At 56.4% G+C, this 24,082-nt stretch overlaps 2 protein-coding genes across 3 annotated transcripts in view; one reads left to right on the forward strand and one right to left on the reverse strand.

Annotated features, from left to right (window-relative positions):
* Positions 1-4,022: 4,022 nt before the first annotated feature.
* On the forward strand, positions 4,023-16,227 carry DUSP14 (dual specificity phosphatase 14). The gene is made up of 3 exons (XM_058817799.1): positions 4,023-4,166; positions 12,825-12,921; positions 14,251-16,227. Exon 3 carries the CDS (start codon positions 14,352-14,354, stop codon positions 14,946-14,948), a length of 597 nt encoding a protein of 198 aa, XP_058673782.1. The 5' UTR covers positions 4,023-4,166; positions 12,825-12,921; positions 14,251-14,351; the 3' UTR covers positions 14,949-16,227.
* Positions 16,228-19,927: 3,700 nt separating this feature from the next.
* The window catches only part of SYNRG (synergin gamma), a 33,660-nt gene continuing 29,505 nt past the window's right edge, over positions 19,928-24,082 (reverse strand). For both annotated transcript variants that reach the window (XM_058817645.1, XM_058817644.1), the window contains 3 exons: positions 22,217-22,327; positions 21,660-21,695; positions 19,928-20,754 (listed from right to left, as the gene is read on the reverse strand). In XM_058817645.1, the coding sequence (XP_058673628.1) occupies positions 20,623-20,754; positions 21,660-21,695; positions 22,217-22,327 (279 nt within the window). In that variant the 3' untranslated portion in view covers positions 19,928-20,622. The remainder of the gene's footprint in view (positions 20,755-21,659; positions 21,696-22,216; positions 22,328-24,082) is intronic.

The raw sequence follows: 24,082 nt of genomic DNA on the forward strand, positions 1-24,082 counted from the left end.
TCTTGGAACAGCCTAACTGAGCTCCAGCTGCACCAGTACCAGTAAGGTGTTGAGGTTTGGGTTGTTGTTTGCTCCCCAAGAGTAATTATCCTGTGGACAGGAGGTGCCATTGAATGTGAAGTATTTTGGTTTGTAATAAAATCAAAATGACTTGAAACAATCTTACATCCACGTCCCCAGACTCGGAGTGAGACTGTAAAGGTCACACAGCTGCCTGGATCTATATCCATCAGCTCCTCACCAGGAGAGAGGAGATAAACCCCAGCAGCGGCCGTAGGGATGCAGCCACTGCATTGCCTAGCAAATACTTCTGTTTAAAGAAAAGCAGCAGTAATAAACGACGTGCTGGAGATTAAAATCCAGAAATTGAGACTGGGGACGCCGAGGGAAAGGGCACAGTAAGCTGTAAAACCTTGGGAATGCTTTTCCCACTTGTCTTTTAACAGTTAACAGCCAAACTGCCTTTCTTTTGGGTGACTTCACCCAAAGGCAGAAAAGGAGCCGAGGGCACTGGAACCATCCTGGGGCTGGTTTGGGGGGCTGGGGAACACCAGCCCCCACTGCACTCCAGACTCACAGCTGGGGGATGCAGGTCCTTAATTACAGCCTCGGGCGGCCATGGAACATTAAATATGGAACATTAAATATGGAGCCAGGCTGGAGATGGGCACTTTGGGACCTGCAGGATTGGTGACACCAGGGCCGGGGTGAGGCTGCGGCTGCTCCAGCTTAGTCACAGCACTGAGCTATGCAGGGAATGAGTCTTCCCGGGGCTGTGTTATCCGCCTGTCATTAAAGCATCAGTGCTGGGGGCTTTTTTTGGGACTCACAGCTGCCGTCACCCCAGCAGCAAGCGCTGGGCCCGCTGTGACTCAGCCCAGGCGGTGGGGGCTCCTCCCGCCCTCCTGCTCCCCACGGAGCAGATAGCGCCGATAACGGCGGCACACAAGGAGCCCTACTTTTAGTGCCTGCTCAAATTCCCGTCAGGAGGGGCCCGTGAAACCTAAACCACCTTTCCTTGGGAGAAAACACCACGCTGGAGCAGCAGCTTCTGAGCCGTGGTTAGAGAAACCCCAGGCTGCCGTCCTGGTGAGAAGGGAAAAGGGAAAGATCCACGTGGTGATGCCCCATAGTGATCTCTGGCCTTCCAGCAAACTGGCTGGGTGACCTTCCAGGAAAAGCCAGCATGGATTTATTGGAGAAAGCACATTCCCACAGCCCTCCCTGTGACTGGAGCCGACGCACAGTGCTGGGACTGAGCCCAGCACCAGGCTCACCAATTCCTGCAGCCCCCAGCCCACCGGGCCTCTTCACACCTGGCTGCTGCCCAGGGAGCTGAACACACCTCTACAGGGGAACCACAGCCTGGCCACACATCCCTGTTGTGTGCTGTCACACATCCCGGCCGTGTGCTGTCACACACCCCAGCTGGGTGCTGTCACACCTGGCAAAGCTGGGTCAGGACCATGTGGAACCCAACAGGGAGTAGGAAGAGCATGGGGAGCACAGAGATGGGGGCAAGCAGAGTGGGAGCTGTTGGGCAATGCCTGCCCCACCACAGGCTCTCCATGGCCACATCTGCATGCATGGATGGATGGATGGATGGGAGCAGGCTGCCATCCATCCATCCATCCATCCATCCATCCATCCATCCATCCATCCATGCCTGCGTGACCCTGAGCACACCCTGCACGGAGCAGGGCAACACCCTGATTAAGATAATTGCCCTAATGACCAGCTAATGGCCCGTGGTCGGGCGCACGCTTCGGGAATGTGCCGGGACCCACCGGGCAGAGCTCACCCCAGCACAGCCAGGGGCATCTGCCAGGCTGGGCTGGGCAAGCTGAGCTCACAGAGTCACGGAATATCCTGACCCATCAGCACCAGAGCCCAATCCTGGCCCTTCCAAAGCCATCACCCCCAAAGGCACCATGGGGCGTCATCGGTCACCACTTGGAGCATCTTGTCCCTGCAATCTTCAGAACTTTTCCAAGAGATGCAAACACACATAAAGCTCCTGGCAGAGTGCAGGTTAAAAGCACCAGCATTAGAAACACCTTTGTAGTTGTGTGAGTAGCTAAAAACTGCCCAGGATGAGCAACTGGAGATGTGCAAGAGCCTTTTCCTCATTCGGCAGTGGTGAGGGGGAATGAGGGGTGTAGATGCTTGCGCAGGGAATCCCACAGGCTGCCACTCAAAGCCCATCCTCGGCTCTCCCTACGCTGCCCGTGGCCCATAAACACCCCCAGGCTGCCCTGCCAGGGCTCCGAGCCCCCAGCTCCGGGGGGACACCCCGAGGGGACACCCCGGGGGCTCAGCCGTCTCTCATCATCTCAGAGCTGTGATCACCCCGCGATCACCCGGGATTCATCCCTGCCCTCCCCGAGATGGTGCAGCTCCAAGGAAGGCAGCAGAACTGATGCAACACGGAGGCAAAGCAAACCTCGAGCTTGGAGAGCCAAACCCCTCACATTCTCATTTTTTTGGCCTTTTGAGGTTTTCTTAATTTGTCTATTTTTGTTCCTCGCCCACCTCCGCGCGGAGTGTGACGCGAGCCCTCGCTGGAGAGGCAGGGTTTTAAGGGAGAGCTCTGGCTGCTATAAAGCAGCGAGGTTCTTGGAAAAACAGCCTCTGGAGCAATAAACAGATTTGGAGCGGAGGGCTGTGAGGGACGGCTCCATCTGGGCTGCTGAGTCATGAAACCTGCCCGAGCGAGATACCAGCCGAGGGCTCGGGCTGGGGGAAGCTTCCTATGAGGGATTTGGGCTATTTCAGTCGGAGCGTGCGACAACAAAACCAGAAAGCGAACAAAAGCGGGCTGGGGTGGCCACGCTTCGCTCCGGCAGCCGCGGGGTTAAGGCAGAGGCTGCCCTCCTCCTCCTCCCACCTCCTCCTCCTCTGCCAGTGCCAGCCTTGTCCCGTCCCTGCCATGGTGGTGAGGCAGTGCGAGCAGAGCCCTCACCTCAATCCAACAGTTTGCAGCCGGAAAAAACTCTGTGGCCCCTGTGCCGTGTGGATCCCCTCACCCAGGGCATCCTTCCTTGGGAATCCCAGCCCGTGGCATCCCTCCCTGGAGATCCCCATCCCTCCTTGCGGATCCCAGCCCATGCCAGCTCTCCACAGGAACCTGAGCCCACCCTGCCTTGGCCAGGGTACAGCTGGCCCCAGGAGGGTGCCACAAGAAGCCCTGGGAGCCTCAGGACCACCTGGCATTCCTTCACTGTGCTCCCAGTGTGGGGAGGAGCAGCTTGGCATGTCCTGAGTCCCAAAACCAGGTTCCTCTCTCTTTCTCAGGGCTGGCCCCCTCCCCAGTGAGGACGCATTGAGCTGAGGGACTCTTGGCAGATCCCCATCCCCAAAGGGACCCCATCTTGTCCCCACACACGCTGGCAGGGTCCCCATGGGGACATGGCATGTCCCATCCCTAACAAGGGATGTCCTGGGCTCTGCCACATCCCCACAGGCTGTCCCATCCTCACCGAGACCCTGCCACATCCCTGTGCCCACAGCAGCCACCTCTCCCTGCCATGTCCCTTCACTGACTTCAACATATCCCATCCCCACAGGACACCCGTCATGTCCCCACTGAGGTCCCCATCATCTCCATCCCCACAGTGATCCCATCACGTCTCCACTGAAACCCTCACTTGTTCCCATCCCCACGGGGCCCCCACTCATCCCCACACAGTCACATCCCCACACAGAGAAGTCAGATCCCCACCACGACCCTGATGTGCCCCACAGGATGCTCCATTTTTCCCCTTCCCCACAGAGACCCCGTGTTTTCTCCACACTGACTCTCAGCCGTCCCCAGCCCCACAGGGACCCCGTGTTTTCCCCACAGTGACACTCAGCCGTCCCCATCCCCACAGGGACCCCGTCATGTCCCCACCGGGGCCCCTTTTCCCGTCCCTTTTCTCGCCCAGGCCGCGCGGGCCCGGCGGCGGCGGCGCCTTTAAGCGGGGCCGGTCTCCCGGAGCCCCCGCCCGGGGGCCGGGCCGGGCCGCCCCCCGTAGCCTGGTAACGGCGGCTCTGCGGGCGGGGGCGGCCCCGGCAGCCGCGGTCAGGTGGCACCGCCGAGACGGAGCCGGCCGAGCACGATAAAAGTCCCGGCCCGCCGCCGCCACGGCCGCGAGGGAGCGCGGAGCCGCCGCCCGGGAGCCATGGTAGGGACGAGCCGGGCCGGGCCGGGCGGGGGGAGCCGGGGCGCTCGGGATGGGGGGCCCGCCGTTCCCCGCTGTGTTCGCTGTGCCCAGCCCGCCCCTCTCGCTTACGGTGCCTCCGGAGGGGCCCCGGAGGGCGGGACGGGACGGGACGCGGGGAGGCTGCGATCCCCGGCGGGCCCGGGGTGCCGGGGCTGTGCCGTGGGACAGCGGGACGGGGCAGCGCTGCCGGGGCGCCCCGGGGAGCGGGACGCGGCAGAGATCGCGGTGGGAGAGCGGGGGGCAGCTCCGAGCGGCACCGGAGCAGCCGCGGGCACGGCTCCGGGGGCTCCTCGACGGGGAACGGAACCAACCCCAGCACGGGCTGTGCTGTAACAGGGCTCCATCCCCGCATCCTGCCTCGGCCCCCCCCTCTGGCTGCTGCCCTCGGCACCCCAGCTCGGCATCCATCTCTGGATCCCCCGGCTCCTGCCCTCGGCACCCCAGCTCAGCATCCATCCCTGGATCCTGCTCTTGCCCTCCTGCTGAGGGCTCCCATCCCTAAATCCTGCCCTCGGCACCCCAGCTCAGCATCCATCCCTGGATCCTGCCCTTGCACTCCTGTTGAGGGCTCCCATCCCTAAATCCTGCCCTTGCTCCCATCCCTAAATCCTGCCCTTGCACTCCTGCTCTGGGCGTCCATCCCTGGCTCCTGCCCTTGCTCTCCTGCTCTGGGCATCCAGGCATCCACCCCTGGCTCCTGCCCTCGCTGCCACCCGTGGCTCCTGCCCTCCCCACCCCGGCTCCCAGGGCAGCCCGGTGTCCCCAAGCCCCGGGGGTGCCTGCAGCTGCCCGGCCTCACATCCAGCCCGGCTGCATGCACGGCCCTTGACTCAGCTCCGGAGCAGCTGCTTTGAGCAACACCGGTAATCAATGAGTGGCATTTGGCTGTAGGGAGATGGGGCAGGATTCTAACCTGTTCGACTGGGCAGCAAATGAGCCTTTTATTCTGGAGGCTTGAGTGTTGGCAGATGCCTTAATATCATGTTGCAAGTTCAGTTTATCCCTAATGCCCCTGCCTCAGGAATGGTGGAGGATTAGCACTGGCAAAACACTGTTTTCCCTTCTGAGACACCGGATCAGCTGCCCTTCTCTGGCAGGGAGTGCGTTCCTCCCCCAGGCCTCGCTGTAAACCCTGGTGTTTGCTGTGTTCCCGGTGGCTGGGACGGGCTCTGTGGCACTCTGGTTCCCAAGGAATGGGGAGGAAGGATCCCTCATTTGGGGGACGCGTGCTGTTCCCCTCTGGCACAGAGATCCGATGCCACGGCTCGGCTGCCGTGACCCTGGTGAGCGTCAGGGGAGCAGTAATGCAGCAGGTTTTAATCAGTTTGTGCCTGGAAGGTGTGACCGTGCAGCTCTGCCTGTCCTTCCTGCCCCCGAGGGCTCGCCTGGGTCCTGGACAGGGACACAGATCCCGGGTTCCTGCAGGAACAAAGGTGAAATGCCGGGGATTTCATCCAAGCCCTCGCTGCGGGCTCTGCTCTGGGCTCTGGCACTGCTTCCTCCTTGGTCAGGGCAAGATGGAAATTTGCATTGCTTAATCCAATACCTGACCCCAGCTGGAATCTCGGAGCTGGAAAGCCGGAGAGCTCACGGTGCTCTAGTGCTGGAAACGTGTGGGCTGTGGGGGAAATCTGCCTGAGCCTGGGAGGGAGCAAAGGGGTGCAGAGCCACCACAAAAAAAGTGTCAGGTTTGTGTTCTGGGAGCCAGAACCAGCTTTGTCCCATGGAACCAGCACGCCTGGGCGTGCAGGGAAAGGCTGGGAATGAGGAGTGGGGAAAAGGCACCTGGGCAGGGCAGTGGGGCCTGGCAGCACCACACACTGACCCCACCAGAGCCATCAATTCCAGGCTGTTCACCAGAGCAGCCTTCCAGGCTTCCTGCCACCCCTGCAGGACTGTCCTTCCAGGGTGGTTTTCCCTGGAAGGGAGGGGTAACACCTCAAACCAGCGCAGGAGCCTCTCCCAGCCCCTCCTCTCCAGGTACACAGCACACACACACCCATTTATCGCTCCAAAAGGACATTCTGAGCAGCCATAACATGCAGGGAGTGCTCTGGCATTCGGAAATAGCTGAGGAATCTCTGAACAGGAGCCCCAGCTCCCTGGATGCTTGGGAATAAAGCCAGGAACTGGGAGGCAAAGGCACTGCCCACCCTTCCCGGGGCACCTGTGGTGCAGGCAGTGCGTGGGCTCAGCTCACACAGCTACTCCCCTGCTTTAAAAATAGCATAAAATTATAATACCCAGGCAGGTTTGGAGTTCCCAGCAGGAAGGATCAACAGGTGCTGCCACAGCCACCCCTAGGCCAGATGGGTCAGCGTTCCCAGGCCAGTGAGAATTAATTCTCATTTATTTTCACCATCCCACCCCCCAGTGTGGTGGGTCTGCAGGTCCCTCCCTTTGGGGGCAGGAGTCCTTCATGGAGGAAATGTGAATTTGCACAGCATCTCTGGAAAAGGGAATTCCCCCAGCCTGGAGCAGCCAGAGGGGCCTCCTGGCAGCCGAGGGGTGCTGCCCACAGGGGAGGAGGCTCCAGTGTAAACTCCATCTCCCCGAACTGGTTAAAATGGGCCTCTCTGCCTGTTACCCGACACAACCCCAGGGGTGTGCTCAGGGCTGACCTCGTTCCTCACAGCTGCTGTGGGCACATCCCTCTGCTCCCGGCCTTGGGGAGCCTGGGCAAGGCTGGGCAGCCCCTGCCCGCCAGGAGTGCCTCCGGAGGGGAAGGTGCCACCATCGGGTGCCAGCTTTGGTCCCCCCTGGAAGCCAGGCAGCCGAGAGCACGCAGCAGTTGGCGCTGGCCCTGGAAAAGGCCCGGGTGAGGCCAGCACGGAGGCACCGAGCTGTTTCCAGGACACGTTGCAGAGAATTTGCAGCTGCCTTCGATTTCATGGGCTCTGGGGTGGGCTGGGGCAGAGCCCCACGAGCAGCAGGCACAGCCCTGGGCCCGGCAGGGTCACACACGAGCAAGCACACCAGGTCCCTGTGTTTTGTTCTGCTAACAGGGAAGAGATTGTGTCCCTCCTGTCAGCTGTGACCGTGCAGGGCACGGCTCCGGAACAAACAAGGCTCCATCTTGCAGCACCCTGTGAGCCAGAGCCAGGCCTGGGTCTGCTCCCTGAACGTGCCCCCCATCCACCTCCCCCGGGTCACACTGGACACGGGGAGCAGGGCGTGGAGCTTTCCCAAACTCCACCTGCGATCCAGATGCCATCAGCTGGCGCTGGAACGATCTGTGGCGCTCCAGAGGAGGCGGCGTCGCCTCTCAGGGCTGGAAAACAGCCCTCAGTGCTCAGCCCAGTGGGGAACCGATGCTGCACGCCCCTGTGAGGATCCCTTCGTGCCTCCTCACAGCTTGGGTCTGGATTTTAAAGCATTTCTCACAGTTCTGAAGCAGGATGCAGGTGGCCACGCCACTGCCCCGTGCTGGGGGAGCCCCGTGCCCCGGCCAGCAGCACACGGAGCCCGTGGCTCTGGAAGCACAGACGTGGCGTTTCAAGGGAAGATGGTTTGTTTTTCTTGCATCCAATCCTCTCGCTGCTTGCTGAGGGAGGCTTGTCCTCAGAGCAGAGCGAGCGTTTATAAATACCAGCGTGCCCCAGGTTGTGCCCGCTGCCCATCTCGCTCTGTCCCTGTGGCCAGGAGCCCTCCCTGTGGCCAGAGGTTTGGCTGTCAGCTGGCAGGGCCCAGCTGGAGAGGGAGCAGCGCCTGTTCCTGCTGTGGAGGGGATGGCTGCATGGTAGGGACCATGGCAGGGTGACAGGGATCCCAGCAGGGATCACAGCGTGGCCGTGGGCAGCGCCGCTGTCCCAGGAGTTGGTGGCAGTGTCAATCCGGAGCTGCTGCCCTGCCTGGCAGCCTGGGACCCTGCCCATGGCACCAATGGCATCCTCCCTCAGAGGAGTGCTTGCAAAAGCCTCACGGCCCATATTTCCTGCTGGGAGCATGGCGGCCAGGGAGGGATTTGGGCTGGCAGAGCACTCAGACACTGCTCAGCCGGGCACTTTGGGCTGGGTTGGAGGCACCACCCTGAGCCTGGTGCCAGCCCGAGGCTCGGTGCTGCCATGTGGGAGCAGAGCGCGGCTGTGGAGCGAGGCAGGAGGCAGTGGGTGAGCCTTGCCAAGCCCTGGGACGCAGCAGTGTCAGCTGCCACCCCTCTGGAGGCAGCAGGCTGGCATTGCCAGCAGGCTGGGACAGGCTCCTGTGGCACTGCCAGCCCTGCAGGAGCTGCCCTGGCTCGGGGGGCAGGCAGGGCTCTGTGCTTGCAGACCGAACTGCTCGCTCTGGGGTCGTTCAGCTTCCCAGAGAGCCCAGGGTGCCTTGTTGTGCGTTTTGGGCGCGATTCCCCTTTTTGTGGATCCTCTGGGAAGTTACTGGTGTGTTCTGGCAAGCGCGGGGACCCAGCTGTGCTGGGAGCTGCACAGGCAGCCAGGCCTGCTCCGAGCTCCGGGCAGACAGATTATTATCTTGATTTAACATCTGACAGCTCCCATCCTGCTCGGAGAGGCCGGCCCAGGCTGCCAGCAGCAGCAGCCGGGGGTTGGTCGCAGCATCCTCTGTCTCAGCCCAGATCACCCCGCCTGCTCCCCTTCCTCCTTTCCCGTTCCAAACGGAACCACTCGACCTTTCCACGGTGAGGATGTGCTGATGGCTCTGACCCACGCCTGTAATGGCTCCAGGAGCGCGACCAAAGGCAGGAGAGCAGAGCCAAGCGCTGGGAAGAGGAGCCGGCGGCTCCCACTCGATCTCTCCCCTCCCGGCTCTGCTTTGGGCTCCCTCGGACTCAGCACAAGCAAGCCCTGACCCCAGAATGGCTGCAGTTTGTGCCGTCTGCTGAAATTTATTTGAAATGCCACTCTCCAGGACCATTTCTGCAGCAATTTGCTGTTCAGGCTGGCTGGGAAGAGCCCTGAGCAGGCTCGTTCATTCAGTGCCGGCGATATTGACTCTTCTCTTTACTGCAGGATTAGAGAGCATTTGTCATCTCCAAAATGAATAACTTTTCCTCTCCTGGGAGGGGGGAGAAGCCTTGCCTCAGTACTGACATTTCGCACACCCAGCCCAGAAATCTTCTCCAAATCTCAGATGATGATCTGGGAATTAAAGCAGGGGCTTCAGTGTCTCTGTTCCCTGAGCAGAGCAGGGCCCACCCTGCACTAAACCTGAGCTCCAGAGGGAGGGAGGCCTGGGGAGCTCTCACCTGTCCAGGTAGCAGCCCCTGGTTGTGTTCCTGCCACACAACACAACAGAAACTCAAGTGCCCCAGGGACGAGCCACAGCCTCAGCTCTCAAGGCAGAGGAGCTGCGTTAAAAAACAAACAAACAAAAAACCAAACCCTTAAAAATCAGAGCAAACCGCCCGGCAGCACCAGAATAAGAAGGCAGAAGCTCAGACTTGCCAACTCATTGTCTAGAGCCCGACCAGTTCTCCCTCCTGTCCTGGAGATCACAGTACTCCACTCACAAACTCACCCTGTTTGTCATCTGAGCTTCCAGAGGTGTTTTCAAGTCTTTCTCAGGAGGTCCAGGAGCCAGCAACGCTTTCCCGTGGGAATTCCAGCCTTTGTTAACAGGACTGCCTTCCCAGGAACGAAAGCAAGAGAAACAAACTCCAGCTGTTGCAAGATTTGGAGGAGCAGAGCCACGAGCGTTGCCGGCAGCCACCTTTCCAAGGGGCTGCACCACCAAAAACACCCAGCACGGCATCGGGATCGCTGCACTGCTCTGGAAATCCTCTTACCTGCAAAGGAGCTGCTCTGGGGCCAGGACATCCAGCCCAGGTGGGACACAGCCAGCCTTCCATGGGAGCAGCTGCCCGGGCTGGGCACCTGCCTCTCCTCCTGACACTGGGGAAGCACAAAGCTCAGCCTGGAGTGCAGCAGGAGCTACACCTGAGAGCTGGAGACCCTGGCTGCAGGATGAGATCCAGGCTGGACGGGGCTGCAGAAGTGTCCCCTCGCCATAAACCCGAGGATGGTGCTGGCCAGGAGCGCTGGTGAAGGACCTGGAGGCTTTGAGGAGCAGAGTGTTCTCCAGGCTGTAATTAGTCACTGGCTTCCCCCACCCCTGATTATGCAGAGGAGGGAAATGGCAGAACCCACCAGTCTGCCGGGGAGGGAGGAGGCTGCTCCAGTCCTGCCCCTGCTGCATCAGGGTCCCCCTGCCACCCCAGGGTCCCAGCCCTCCCTCTGGGCACTGTCCAGGCTCGACACATGGACAAGACCAAGGCACAGTCTGGAAAGGGATTTACTGTGGGTCAGGGCTGCTGCAAGATTAATTAATTCATTAACTGGAGTCAGCCCAGAAAAGGAGGATGTGATGGCAGGAACACCTGGATGCCAACAGCCCACTGTTCTCCTGGAGGACCATCTGCAGCCTCTGGGGATGTCAGGCCTTTGCAGGAAACCCCAGTGACATTCCAGCTCCTTTGGAAAACATTTCCAGTGCTGCTTTGGGGACAGTTCTGGCTCCAGCACCCCGGGGCTTTGGGCTGCTGTGACTGCCCAGCCTGTGCCAGCACTCAGAAACCCCAACCAAGGAGCAGTGGGAGAAGAGCTGGTGTTTTTATTTCACATGAGGCACTGCTCCCTGGCTGTACCTGGCAGTGCAGAGGCTGAAGGGGCAGCGGTGCCCCTCCCTGTGCCCTGCCAGGAGCCCCTTGTGCCACCAGCCTTGCCATCACAGCCACGCCAGGCTGTGTGAGGGCTTTGTTCCATCTTCTGCCATTTTCTCCTTTATTTTTTTCTGTGCTCAGCAACGGCTGGGGAGAGGCTTTTCATTCCTTTTCTGTTCCTCTGCCCCAGCACAATGAGGGGAGGGGAATGGCCGCGTGAAGAGCGGCAGCGTTGGATTGCAGGGGGTGCGCTGGGGCTGTGCTGGGAGAGGCAGAGGGACTTTCATGGGGGCACAGCAGGGCTCTGGGGCTAGGCAGGAGGATTTGGGGCTGGGCAGGAGGGATGTGGGTGCGGCCCTGGGGACAAAGAGGGATCTCCCAGGATCACAGCAGGGCACTGGGGTCAGACGGGAGGGATGTGGGTGCAGCCCCGGGCACAGGTGAAGGCTCACACCTGCGAGCCTGGGGGAGCCAGAGCTGCTGCCAGCGCAGCCCCTTCCATGCCCAGCTCCCTGCTCAGCAGCAGCTGCTCAGCCGGGTGTGTGTGGGCAGCAGCGTGGCTCTGTCACATGCCTGAGCCAGCAGCCACAGCCGGTGGCATCGCAGCAGCTCCGCCGCACGGGAGGGACCCGGTGCCCGCCCTGCTGTGCCCAGAGCCGGGCGCTGTCACCCCCAGGCACGGGGCTGTGGGCACAGCAGCCTTATCTCTCGCTGCAATAACGAGATTCTCCTCCAAATATCCCATCCTCCTGGCTGAGAGCTGCTCTGGCTCAGGGGGAGCCGTGTTGGCCATTCCGAGCCCCGGGGATACGTGTGTGTGTGCCTGGGGTGTAACAGGTGGGACAGAGCAGCTGTGGCTGCCCCTGCGTCCCTGGAGGTGTCCTGGCAGGCTGGATGGGGCTGGGAGCACCCTGGGATGGGATGGGATGGGATGGGATGGGATGGGATGGGATGGGATGGGATGGGATGGGATGGGATGGGATGAGCAGGTGTTTGCTGCCAGTGCAGCAGCCCCAGTTTGCAGAGCGAGCCCAGCCTGTCACATGCAAATCCCCGGATAAGTTCCTGCCTGCAAACAGGAACCACTTTATGGAAAGCAGCAGAGCCCTTCCCAAACCACTCCAGCTCCCCCAGGAGCAGCTGGAGGCTCTGCCTTGCCCAGAGCTGCTTTGGGGTGGCTCTGCTCTCACCCAGCAGCGTTTCCCAGGGGATTCCACTCTGGGGGCTTCTGGGGAAGGAAGGGGATGTTGGCCCCATCCTCAGCTTTTTGGGGGCACGGTGCTGTGGCTCTGGCATCAGCTCTGCCCCTTCCCATTCACAGGAACAGGGGGTCCCTGTGGGTGGCATGGGCACCATCAGAAGGGCACAGACCTGCCCCAGCTGTCTGGGCTTGGGCAGATGCTAAAGGAGACATTAGAGTAAATCAATTACTTAAATGACTTCTGTGCCAGCCTCAGATTCCTCAGGGCTCACGGTGATTCTGAGTGCCGTATTGGCAGGAACTGGTGACATTCTGGTGTTGGCAGCAAGTGCCACCCTGAGTCCTCATCTCTCGGTGGGGAAGCTGTGGTGCTCTCTGCCAGTTCTTGGGCACCCCTAATCACATCCAGCACAGCTCCCAGTACAATCCATGCTGTTTGGGCACCCCTAATCACATCCAGCACAGCTCCCAGTACAATCCATGCTGTTTGGGCACCCCTAATCACATCCAGCACAGCTCCCAGTACAATCCATGCTGTTTGGGCACCCCTAATCACATCCAGCACAGCTCCCAGTACAATCCATGCTGTTTGGGCACCCCTAATCAGATCCAGCACGGATCCCAGTACAATCCATGCTGTTTGGGCACCCCTAATCAGATCCAGCACGGATCCCAGTAAATCCATGCTGTTTGGGCACCCCTAATCACATCCAGCACAGCTCCCAGTACAATCCATGCTGTTTGGGCACCCCTAGTCACATCCAGCACAGCTCCCAGTACAATCCATGCTGCTTTGTCTCCCCAGCCCAGCGTGGGACACTCTCCCTGAGCCACCCCAGCCCCAGCAGCCCCGAGCTCCGCGGTGCCGCGCCGTGACCGAGAGCAGGACCTTGTCACCAACTGTAAGTGCCCAAACCCTCTGCATTGTCAGTGAGAGCTGACAGAGCAGGGATATCCCCTGCTCACAGAAATTTATTCCTCTGGAAAAACACCCTTTTCCTTGCTGCTGCAGCTGGGTGGCTGCACTGGGGGGAAGCTGGGCACTCGTAGCTGCAGCAAAAGCCTTGTTGGGGCAGGAACTTTTGCAGCTTCAGGTCCACAGCTTCAGGAGCTGCTCAGGTAGCTGCCAGCAGGGAAGAGTCACAGGGGAGGCCACGTTGTGCTCATTAAGTTTCTGTAGCACAGAGCCAAAAATCCACTGGCAGCACCACCAGCCACTGCTGGGACCTGCTGGTGCCTCCCAGAGCATGGCATGAGGGCACACAGCTGAGGGCAGGGGAAACCACAGCCCTTTAAAGGACCCTCTTAACATAATTAGGAATTCTGGAGGGGCAGATCCCTCTCCCCAAGGCCCTGAGCATCCCAAGTCCCCTCAGCTCTGCCAGTGCCACCAAAGTGGGCTCAGAGGTACCTGGGCAGGGACTCCCCAGCCTGCACAGACTGGAGCCTTTCCCGTGCCCTTCTCCAAACAGAGAACAGGGACTGGCAGATTATTGATGCTCCAGGGCTCATCCCCTTGCCTGCAGCTTCTCCCTGGCTTTGGAGGTGCCCCAAAGGAGCAGGAGGGTCAGAGCAGGGACCCTCCAGGCCCGTGTGGCTCTCACAGGTGATCCCAGGCCTCTGCCAAGCATTAGTCAGGCATTAAAGCAGGACAAGAGCCTCCCCTGTCCCAGCCTCTGCTCTTGGGTTTTACTCCCAGCTTCTGACATAACCAGGTCACTGTTTCCACACTTCCCCTGCCTCTGTGAGAGCTGATGACTGATGGGGATGGACGTGACTCACCGCCTTTCCTAATGAGCGACTTTCCTCTGTTTATGTGCTTTGGCGGGGCCTTTCCTGCACCTAAAAAGGAGAAGGGTGGCACTGGGGAGAGGGCAGCCTGCTGGAAATTGCTGGCATCTGCTGTTCCTCACCATCGCTTTGAACTGTGGCCAGCTGTGAAGCTGCTGTGTTTAAGCATGGAAGAGGTGTAGCTCATCCTCCACGGCTGAGATGCTGTCCGGGCCCACAAGTGAACCCTTGACGAGTAATTGGAGTTAATTAGGCTGAAGATTTTTTTGTTACTATCTGTCCAGGCAGTGCCTGGGGGACGGCAGTAACGAGCACCGTGAGCCCGGCCCCACATTCCCCACGGAGCCGTGCCAGGCCAGAGCGGGGCGAGCTGGGCTTTCCTGTTCCCTGGCACAGGTCAGGGCCAGCTCCCCGCTCACGGCCTCCCTTGTGTTTTGCAGTGACCGAGCAGCGGGAGCTCTCGCTGTCCCGCCGCCAGCGGGCCAGACAATCCTCCCTTGGCTCTCTCCCCATGATGGAAGCCTGAGCGCCAGGATCCTCCATGACCTCCAGAAGCCACAACTCCCTGCCGAGAACTCTGATGGCTCCGCGGCTGCTCTCGGAAGGCGCCCTGGGGGGCATCGCCCAGATCACGCCCTCGCTGTACCTGAGCCGGGGCAGCGTGGCCTCCAACCGGCACCTGCTGCTGTCGCGGGGCATCACGTGCATCATCAACGCCACCATCGAGATCCCCAACTTCAACTGGCCCCAGTTTGAGTACGTCAAAGTGCCTTTGGCCGACATGCCCAACGCGCCCATCTCGCTCTACTTCGACAGCGTGGCCGACAAGATCCAGAGCGTGGCGCGCAAGCACGGCGCCGCGCTGGTGCACTGCGCCGCCGGCGTCAGCAGGTCGGCCACGCTCTGCATCGCCTTCCTCATGAAGCACCACAAGGTCTCCCTGCTGGAGGCCTACAGCTGGGTGAAGGCGCGGCGCCCCGTGATCCGGCCCAACGTGGGCTTCTGGCGGCAGCTGATAGACTACGAGAGGAAGCTCTTTGGCAAGACCACGGTTAAAATGGTACAGACGCCCTACGGCATCGTCCCGGACGTTTACGAGAGAGAGAGGAGACCCCTGATGCCTTACTGGGGAATTTAACGGGACTGCAGAGGGGAAACGCGAGTTGAGCAGACTGGAGATGTTCCCTTCTCCTTCTACAGCCAACTTTGGTTCTCTACCACACAGCAGAACCTCAACTCTCACCTCACTAACCCGCAAGGCCAACGATTCCCTTCGAAGCATTTTTCTTATGGGGATTTCCCATCTGCATCTCTGATTTAGTAAATCCGGGTCTCATTATAAGTTTATTCCTTCCATAAAGCCTCCATATTTTTTTCCTTTTTTTTTTTTAGTCAGTTTATTAGGATCCTCCAGGGAAGGGCCTGAGAGGCATTGGGCAGAGTGGATGGCCCAAGTACGCTTCCTGCCTCAGTAGTAGCCTGGATATTTTGTTCTAGCTTGTTTGCTTCCTTGCACAACCCTGTAGTGGCTCAGGAGCAGCACCAGCAAGGCCCTGCCCCACAGCAGCAGGTTTTCCAAGCACCAGGGAGGCAGGAGCACAGGGGCTGTGGTGCTGGTGCTGGTGATTTCTTTAACATCCGTAGTGACTCTCAGTATATAGTGTTTGAGACCTTTAGTCAGCTCTTAATCGTATTCAAAGTTAGGGGGAAAAAGGGAAAAAACAAACAAACAAAAAGATTGAATCAGTCCGTGTCGGCCACAAGTAAAATAAAAATTGAGCAATTCAAATCAAATAAATACAAGATCCTTTTTCACTCATTCCATGCCAGGGCAATAGTCCTGGAATACACTTCAACCACTGGAAAATGCTGGTGTGTTCTGTGGGTGGAAAGTTGACAGATCTTGTCCAGATGTGGCTCAAGGCAGAAGCAGGAGGGATGAAGCCTCTGGGGCAGCCAAAGAGACGCTCAGGAACGTGTGCATGGCCCTGCCAGGGCTGGGGGTGTGTGCCAGCATCCAGCAGCATCCAGCAGCCAGCCCAGCCCTGGAGGGGCTCAATCCCCTGGGCTGCTCAGCTCCAGCTCCCCTCAGGACCTGCCTTAGCCACTCCTGCCTCTCTCCATTCCGTCCTCGAGGTTATGCTGCACTCCAGGGCTGCTCCTCTCTGTCCCCAGGGTGGTGACAGAGGCCTGGCCTCGCTCAGAGCGTGCCAGGAGCCACCCCAGCCCCAGCCCTCCCTGGAGAAGCCTTGCTGGGTCCTTGGAGTGTGGCTGGAGCCCAGGAGAGCCCCTGGTGCTCCTGAGAAGGCACCAGAGCTTCTGCGGCCTCTGGAGGAGGAGGAGCAGGCAGAGTGCTGCGATCGCTGTCTGATTTCAATGAGATTCTATACTTGTAAAAAAACCAAAATCAATAAAGATTAAACCAGAACATGTGTTGGTTTCCTGTTCCAAACTGTGCTAGTGGAGCTCCAGCAGCAGCCTTTAAACAATTGTGCCTGAAGGATGTTTTCTGCTTTTCCCAGTGAGTTCTGCCCCACTGAAATAAAGGTGAGGTTTGCCATCGGGTTCCATGGCTGCATCCCAGTTCCAGTGGCAGGCAGACACACAGACTCATCTTCCAAATTTATCAGAGTTAAGCTTCAGCCAGGGAAATGGTAAGTGAGGAACTAGAGAGTGAAAATCAGGATTAATCACTGGTCTGGAGATGTTCCAACACATGACATTTTACAGGGAAAAAAATGCTAAAAACTGAAATCTGCTCACAAAATTTAACTTTACCTAAAAATGGGCAACGTAGGGTTTTACAGCATTTCTGGTATTAAAAAATATAAGGTTAAAAATTCTCCTTTGAATTATTCTGTAGATTTTATGCACACACTGCCCGAGGAGCGAGGGAGATGCTGATGTTCAGCCAAGAAGGCACCAAAGGCTGGCTCTAAACACAAGGGAAAGTTAGACCCATAAAAAGTTAAATTGCCTAATAAAACACATGAGAAAACAATTCACCTGAAATCCCCATTCATGGTTATATTACACTCTTAGTGCTTGTGGGAATTTCACTGCAAAAGCTCCTCTTGTATTCACTACAGCAAAAGATTTTACACAAGTGTTTTCCCCCTCAAAATCCAGGTTTTTCTCCATTCTCAAATCCACAGAAACCAAAGAAAAGAGAGCTCTGGTTTAGCTTGGATTGCTCTGAGCACACCCCTTCTCCTGCTCCCCACAGGCTTTTCCAAGTGGTATCTAAATCATCTGAAAATATATTTTATATCTTCCAGTATTTGGTGAGACACCTTTCCCATCCCAGCCACAGAGCAGGGTTTACTTACATTATGATATAAATATGATATAAATATTTCAGCTTCCCAGGCCGGTCAGATATGAAACAAGCTTTTTATTGAACACCAGGTTTGAATCTCAACACAGGATTTATAAATCATTGCAGGAATTAAGGGAGTAAACAAGGTACTAAAGTCAATTAATAACACTTATTCTCACTGGATTTAAAATATCAGCAGCAACTCCGGCACAGCACAAACCCAAACAGCTCCAAATAATAATCACAAAACCACTTCTGGAAGCAAAATAACATTTGCCCAGAGGGCAGGAGAAGAATCACAATAGAAAGAGAACTTTTCTGATTGCTCTCCTTCATAAAATTATGACATTCCTATTTTAACACTGAGAACTGGAATTAAATACAGGTGCAGAACCAAAAGCAAATCCAAAGCAGCAGTTTGTACAATAGCAGCTTTATTGGAAAGGCAGGTTTTGTTTCAAGTTTATGGTTCCCAGTGCAGCTGCCAGGGCTCTGAGCAGCCCTTGGGTGTGCAGGGGCTCCTGCTCAGCCTGGGGCTGAACCTCAGACCCTCACCCTGAGCCTCTGCAGGGATTCAGGGCAGGAGCTGCTCCCACCAACCCAGCCTGGAGCAGCTGCTGCAGGGGGAAAGGTCTGGAATGAATGGTGAGGGCAGGGGGTGACAGTGCCAGGGCACAGTGTCATCCCAGGGCTGCAGGGACTCACAGCCAGCACCAAACCCAGCCAGGAAAGGTCTGGAATGAATGGACAGGGCAGGAGGTGACAGTGCCAGGGCACAGTGACATCCCAGGGCTGCAGGGACTCACAGCCAGCACCAAACCCAGCCAGGAAAGGTCTGGAATGAATGGTGAGGGCAGGAGGTGACAGTGCCAGGGCACAGTGTCATCCCAGGGCTGCAGGGACTCGCAGCCAAACACCAGGAGGGAAGGCAGGGCAGAGGCTGGAGCAGCCCCAGCACCAGGGGGAGCTGCCAGGGCAGGAAGCACCAGGAACACAACGGGGCTAAGCCATAAATACATTAAATAACCAAGCAAATAAATCCTCAGAGCTGCAAATGTACACACAGAGACAGAAACCCCACTTTGCACAGGTCACGCCAAGGCAGCCCCTTTTTTCTAGCTAAAAAAAAACAAATAAAACCTCATTTCTCTTCTCCAGTGAGAGAATCCATGCAGGAAAAGGAGTTACAGGTCTGAAATCGGGCCCAAGCAGAGGGAAGGCAGTGGGGGAAGGTGGGCTGTGACAATCCTGTCACCTTGGAGACAGCTTGGAAGGACATTGGGCTCTGGCTGGCAGCAGCACCCGAGGATGCTGAATGCTCCAGTGAGTCACTGGGATCTGCAGCTGATCCTGCTGTGCCATGCCTCCATCCAGGGATCTCCCTGCAAACCCTCCCTGGGAGCAGCATCCCAGCCCCACGAGGACAGGGATGGTGTCACCATCCTGCAGTGAGCTCTGCTGCAGCTGGAATTGTAAATGTCCTTCCCTTTTTCATGGGCCAAAGGACACGAGAGGGGCTGACCTGGTGACAGGTGCTGAAAAACCAGCACAGAAGTGCCCCTGTCACAGCTTCACACCATGGCCCCTTATTTGTGGCATCTTCTTTCAATTAAGGGGGAAAAATCCTCTCTAGCAAAGCGCTGGGGAGCTGTGGTGGCTGACATAAAAATCCCTGTTCCCAACACAGCACCCTCAGCACCAGCCTCTCCCTGTCCCCAAACTGCTGAGGGCACAGCACCTCACTGTGCTGCACAGCAAGGGCTGCGGGCACAAGCTGGGCTGCTGCAGCTCCTTCCCACCTGATAAAACAAAGGGAGAGAAGCAAGGAGCTGTTTTCCTGCATTTTTGGAAATTGCTGGGCAGGATGTGGGAAGCAGAGCACGGGAACTCTGCCTCTGGATCAGATGGAGCTGCAGGCACACGGGGCTGCATTTCATGAATGAGCTAATTTGAGGCAGCAAGGAGATTTATTGTAACTGGTGTAAGGAAGGAGCCAGACACCTCTGAGCCAAGATTCTTTCATTTGGCCTAATTAATAGTTTCGTATAACTAAGCCTGTTTGTTTTTTAAATACAAAGCATCGTTTTCCTCATTGTAATTTCTGTTTCAGCAAACAACCACAGGTCAGTGTCAGGTACTGGTAATGGGGGCAGGATTAGCTTGGAGAGGCTGGAGGAAAGGAACAGATGTGAGAGGCTAAGCCAAGGAATTAAGGAGAGAGTTGCACCCTATGGACTTACAGCTCACTTCATTCCCTGCAGCCCCAGACAGGGGGTGGGACGTCTCTTGTAACACCATGAGGCTCCCCCAGGTTTAAATCCTGTAACCAGCACTCCATTGCCTGCACTGTCCTCTGGATACTGGATCTGAAGGAGGAACCAGGTACTTTAGATGCACAGGTGACTTTTAGTGAGAGCCTGTGACACAAACCTGTCCAGAGAGGCACCTACAAAAGCCACAAACCAGCAGGGACACAATGCCTGTTCAAACACAGCTTGCTGAGACCACCAGCTTCCAGGGCTGATTCCCTCTGGCTGTTCAATCGCACTCCCTGCTGCAGGAGCCAGCTGTGAGTCACAGGAACACGTTGCTACAGGTAGCACAGACTGCAGGATCACACACAGCCACCCCATCCCAGCAGGAACAGCATCTCCACAGCCAAAAAAGGGAAAGAACCTCCAGAGCACAGATGTGCTGCATCAGCAGAGCACAGCTCCCAGCAGGGCTGCAGCCACACAGCTCCCAAAGGGTCAGGAGAGACAGAACCCTGCCTGGAGCTCAGCACAGAGCCAGGGAAGTTTATCTGTATTTACAACAAAGACTGGAGTTTGAAACTCCAGCTGCCTGCACTACAGAATGCACAGAGCACAGGGAAAATTCCAGCAGTTTTCCAGTCCCACCCTCCAGCACTGACCAGTTCTGCATCCAGCACAACTTCCAGCACAGAGCAGTGCAAGCACCAGCACCCAGCAGCTTCTCCTGAGTCAATAATTCATCCTGCCTGGATGCTGTGTGACTCATGTGCTGTGATATCACAGCAGCAAATACTTAAAGAACATCAAGGTCTGGGTCCCAAAAACGCTAAGGAAAAGATTTGCTTGCAAATGCAGACTTCAAGTATGACAGTGGTTGTTTGTATGCAAACCAGCCCAGCACCCCAGGCTCTCAGGGCAGCTCCATGCTGGCCTCTCCCATGCACAGCTTTGTGCACATGGTTCCCAGGCTGCTTTTGCACAGGATAACGTTTGCATCCTCACAAAGACTGAAATGCCACTCTTTTGTTTCTTTATGCCATACTTTATATTATCCAGTTATTCCTGAAACCTTGGCCATTACAAGTGAACTCTTCCCCATCTGTAGCAGTAGCAGGCTTTAATCTGTTGATTTTTGGACCAAAAATCAACCCCAAAGGTTTGAAAGGCTGGCCTCCAGCAGAGCATTACCCCAGGTGCTGCAGGGTGAGCCCAAGGCTCCACCTGCAGTGCAGCTGCTCTCAGAGCAGGTCTGGCAGGATGAGACCTGGGGGTTTGGGCTCCACACAGTTGATCCAGAAGTTGGCACAGCTGGCGTGGTACTGGTGCCCTCCATATGCCAGCTTGAAGTTATCTGTCTCAGAATTAAAGGCCTGCAAGAAGAAATGAAACAAGTGTGACAGCCTGATCCCCTCCAGGGTCCAAACCCAGGGTGGGAAACAGCCCAGGACTCTCCCCTGAGCTCCACCCCATCAACTCCATCTGATTTCAACTGCAGGAGGACAAAACCTTCAGCCATCACACCTGAGCCAAGCTCCCCCTGCAGGAGGGAGCCCTGGAGCTAACTCACCTTGTTCTGCACCTCCTGCTTCTGTTCCACCTCCCCACCAAAGGGGAACCTTGCCCTGCTTGCCAGCAGGCAGCTCCCGCACTTATTTCCCTGGCTCCAGCCCGGCTGAGGGTTAGGCAGGTGCAATTCTTGCTATTAGTGTTATTTCAGGTTGAATTTCATCTGCTTCCTCCTGTTAATTGAAGCTGCCTTACAACAGGAGCCTCTGTGAAGCCATGAGCAGGCTGAAACCATCTCGCTGTTTGTTGCTAGGAGATATTTTCCAATGCCTCACAGCTCCCTATTTTAAAAAAAATATCCCAGCCCTGCTCTCCACACCCTGGATTTCCTGCAGAGATTTCTAAAAATGCCACAGCCTGCCAGACAAAGGCAAAAGTCAATATTCCTAGCACAAAGGCCCTGAAATCCCCCCTCTCCTGCTAGAGACACCCGGGCAGCACAAACTGGGGAAGTCAGGGATTTTGTGGCACACAACAGGAGGAGCACAAGCCCAGAGAGCCGGGCACAGGGCACAGCATGCAGACACACAGGGAGAGGCTCTGGGGTGTGTTAGTTGATCAGATCGAGAGTTAACGGCCACAAAACACGACTGGAGCAGAGGATTAATGATTGGTACAACTGAAATGACAGCTGAGAGCCCAGCAGCACCTCAGCCTTCCACACTCAGGAAGAATGAGTCTAGAAAGAATGCTTTTTACAGGTTCATACTTTTTTGGGAAGCTCTTCCACAGGTTTCTCTTCTTTCTGAAATAACGTTGAAACCAAAAAGAGTCAGGAAAAGTGCCTCTAGGTTTAACTGGCTGGCACAGCTCTGCACGTGTCCTGGGAGGCCCTCCCAGCTCTGCTCCCCTCTGGTGAGCCATCTCATGAAGAAAAGTCATTAAAGGATTTTTATTTGTTAAAAAATATGTATATTTTTTTAAATCTTAGTATGGCAGTTTCTTGCCCATTACGAACAATTAAACTCAACCCTTCCTCCACAGCTTTGTCACACCAGAGCCCAAGGAACTCTGGATATTCCATTACAGGATTTTATTGAGACCCTTCTACAGCTCAGAGTTTACAAATTATAACCAGGAATATTTTTTCAATGCACCCATCCCTGGAGGTGCCCAAGGCCAGGCTGGACAGGCTGGGACAGTGGGAAGTGTCCCTGCCCATGGCTCTGGGTGGGTTTTAGGGTCCCTTCCAACCCAAACCAGTCTGGGGTTGTACAAACGGAAGCCCAGGCTGTAAATTCAGGATTTGCAGCAGCACACACTCACCTTGCTCCTGGAATCCACGTTCAGCAGACACACCCCACAGGCAAGGTCCTGCGCGTTCTTGATGCCCGGGCGCAGCATGCAGGAGGAGAAATCCAGGGAGTTCTCATCTGGCTAAAGAGAGCACACAGCAGCTCTGAGCATTCCCAGGGCCTGGGAAGGTTTCAGACACCACAATAAAAATCAGTGAGCACCAAGAGCCAGGGTGTCACCTGGCATGGCACGGTGACACCACCAGGAGGGATCTGCCATCCCCACCAGCACCAGTTTATAACACTCAAAGCCTTCAAAAAGGCCTCAAGTACAAAGGAAGGGGCTCCTGAGCTGCACATTCCCCCATCCAAAGGGGAAGGAGCCCTGGGAGCTGGGGGAAGGCAAACAGAGGGTCTGCAGGTGTTTGTGCAGCTGTGGGCAGGTGGCTGCAGCAGGGCTCATTGTCCTCGACTCCCTGGGATTGCCTCAGCAAAAAAGGGCACCTGGTTTTCTCCTTTTGGGTTTTTTTTTTGAACCTACAATATGGCAGAGCAGTACAAAATGGGATATTAAGGTTAAACAAACCATGGAATTCAGCCACCAGGCACACACATGCTCAGGGTAAAGAGAGGCAAAGGGTGGGAGAATAAACCTGTAAATAATAAATTATTGTGGTCACTTTTCCAGTGCTTAACCTCACATTTCAGCCACAGGATAAATGATCAATTAAAACACTGCACAAAGATGATATAAAACCGTTCAAATTTCGCATTGAAAATAGCAAATAAAAACAATGATTAGAAATGCAAGGAACTTTAAAATGGTGTGATCCCAGGCCATGTGTGTCCTAATGCCCACTGTGGGTATGCTGCTCACACTGCCCTTCTGAATGGCTGCAGAGGAACTGAAATCCTGAAAAAAACCCCTTTAATCTCTGAGCAGATCAATCAAATTAATAAAGGCACTCAATAATATTTGTTTACCAAATGCATGAGTGAAGCAAATGAGAAGGTCATCCTGCAATTTGCTGTGAAAAACCACAAGGCTGTGCATAAAATTACCTTGTAACAAAATCCCTTAAAAGATAAAATTAACCTTTCCAAGAGCATGCCTGGGAGCGGGAATCCTTCTCTGCAGTTAATTGGCATTTCTGCATCACTCAGGATCCTGCAAGAGCAGAAGTGTGGGCTCCACCCTCCCAGTGGGGAAGAGAAGCAGGATCGGGGGGGATTTGGGGAATTAAGGAATCCTGGTTTGTGTAAGCTCAGCCGGACTCTGGTGCAGGTGAGAATTTGCAGCTCCTGCTGTGTTCCAGCTGCAGCCACGAGCCAGGAGCTGCTGTGGCTCAGGGAACACAGGGCCGGGCTCTGGACTTCAGTAATCCCTGCAATCTTCCAAGGAAAAGCGCTTCAGCAGCTGTGTTCTAATCCACCCGTTTAAATGAGGACAAGATCCTGGCAGCTCTTGGGACTGCTCCTATCAGCAAAGGCAGAGCTCCAACAGGTGAGTCCAGGTCTGTCAGCCTCCTCTGCCAGGCAGGAAAATGCTGAGGAAACAGAGTTCCTAGGATGGCAGGCTCTGTGCCCCCACCAAAATACCTGGGGAGGTTTGAAATGCGCAAAAGGTGTAAAAAGGGACTGCTCATTTATAAACCCTGCCTTGCAGGGAAGGACAGTGAGCTGGAGATGGGCATTTCAGGCAGAAACCAAGAATTCCAAGCCTTACTGACAAATGGGTGTTCATTGGGAAGGAAAAACCTTTTGTGGGCACAGCTGCAGTGCAGGGAGGAAGCCACAAATTAAAAAGCTCAGAGGGAACCTGCCCATGGTAATGATGTGCTCAGTGATGCTTGGGGGGGTGTGCTGGCCCTGAAGGCCTCTTGGATGTGCACTGAGT

This window comes from Ammospiza caudacuta, chromosome 20, assembly GCF_027887145.1.
Source record: "Ammospiza caudacuta isolate bAmmCau1 chromosome 20, bAmmCau1.pri, whole genome shotgun sequence".
NCBI classification, from domain to species: Eukaryota; Metazoa; Chordata; class Aves; order Passeriformes; family Passerellidae; genus Ammospiza; species Ammospiza caudacuta.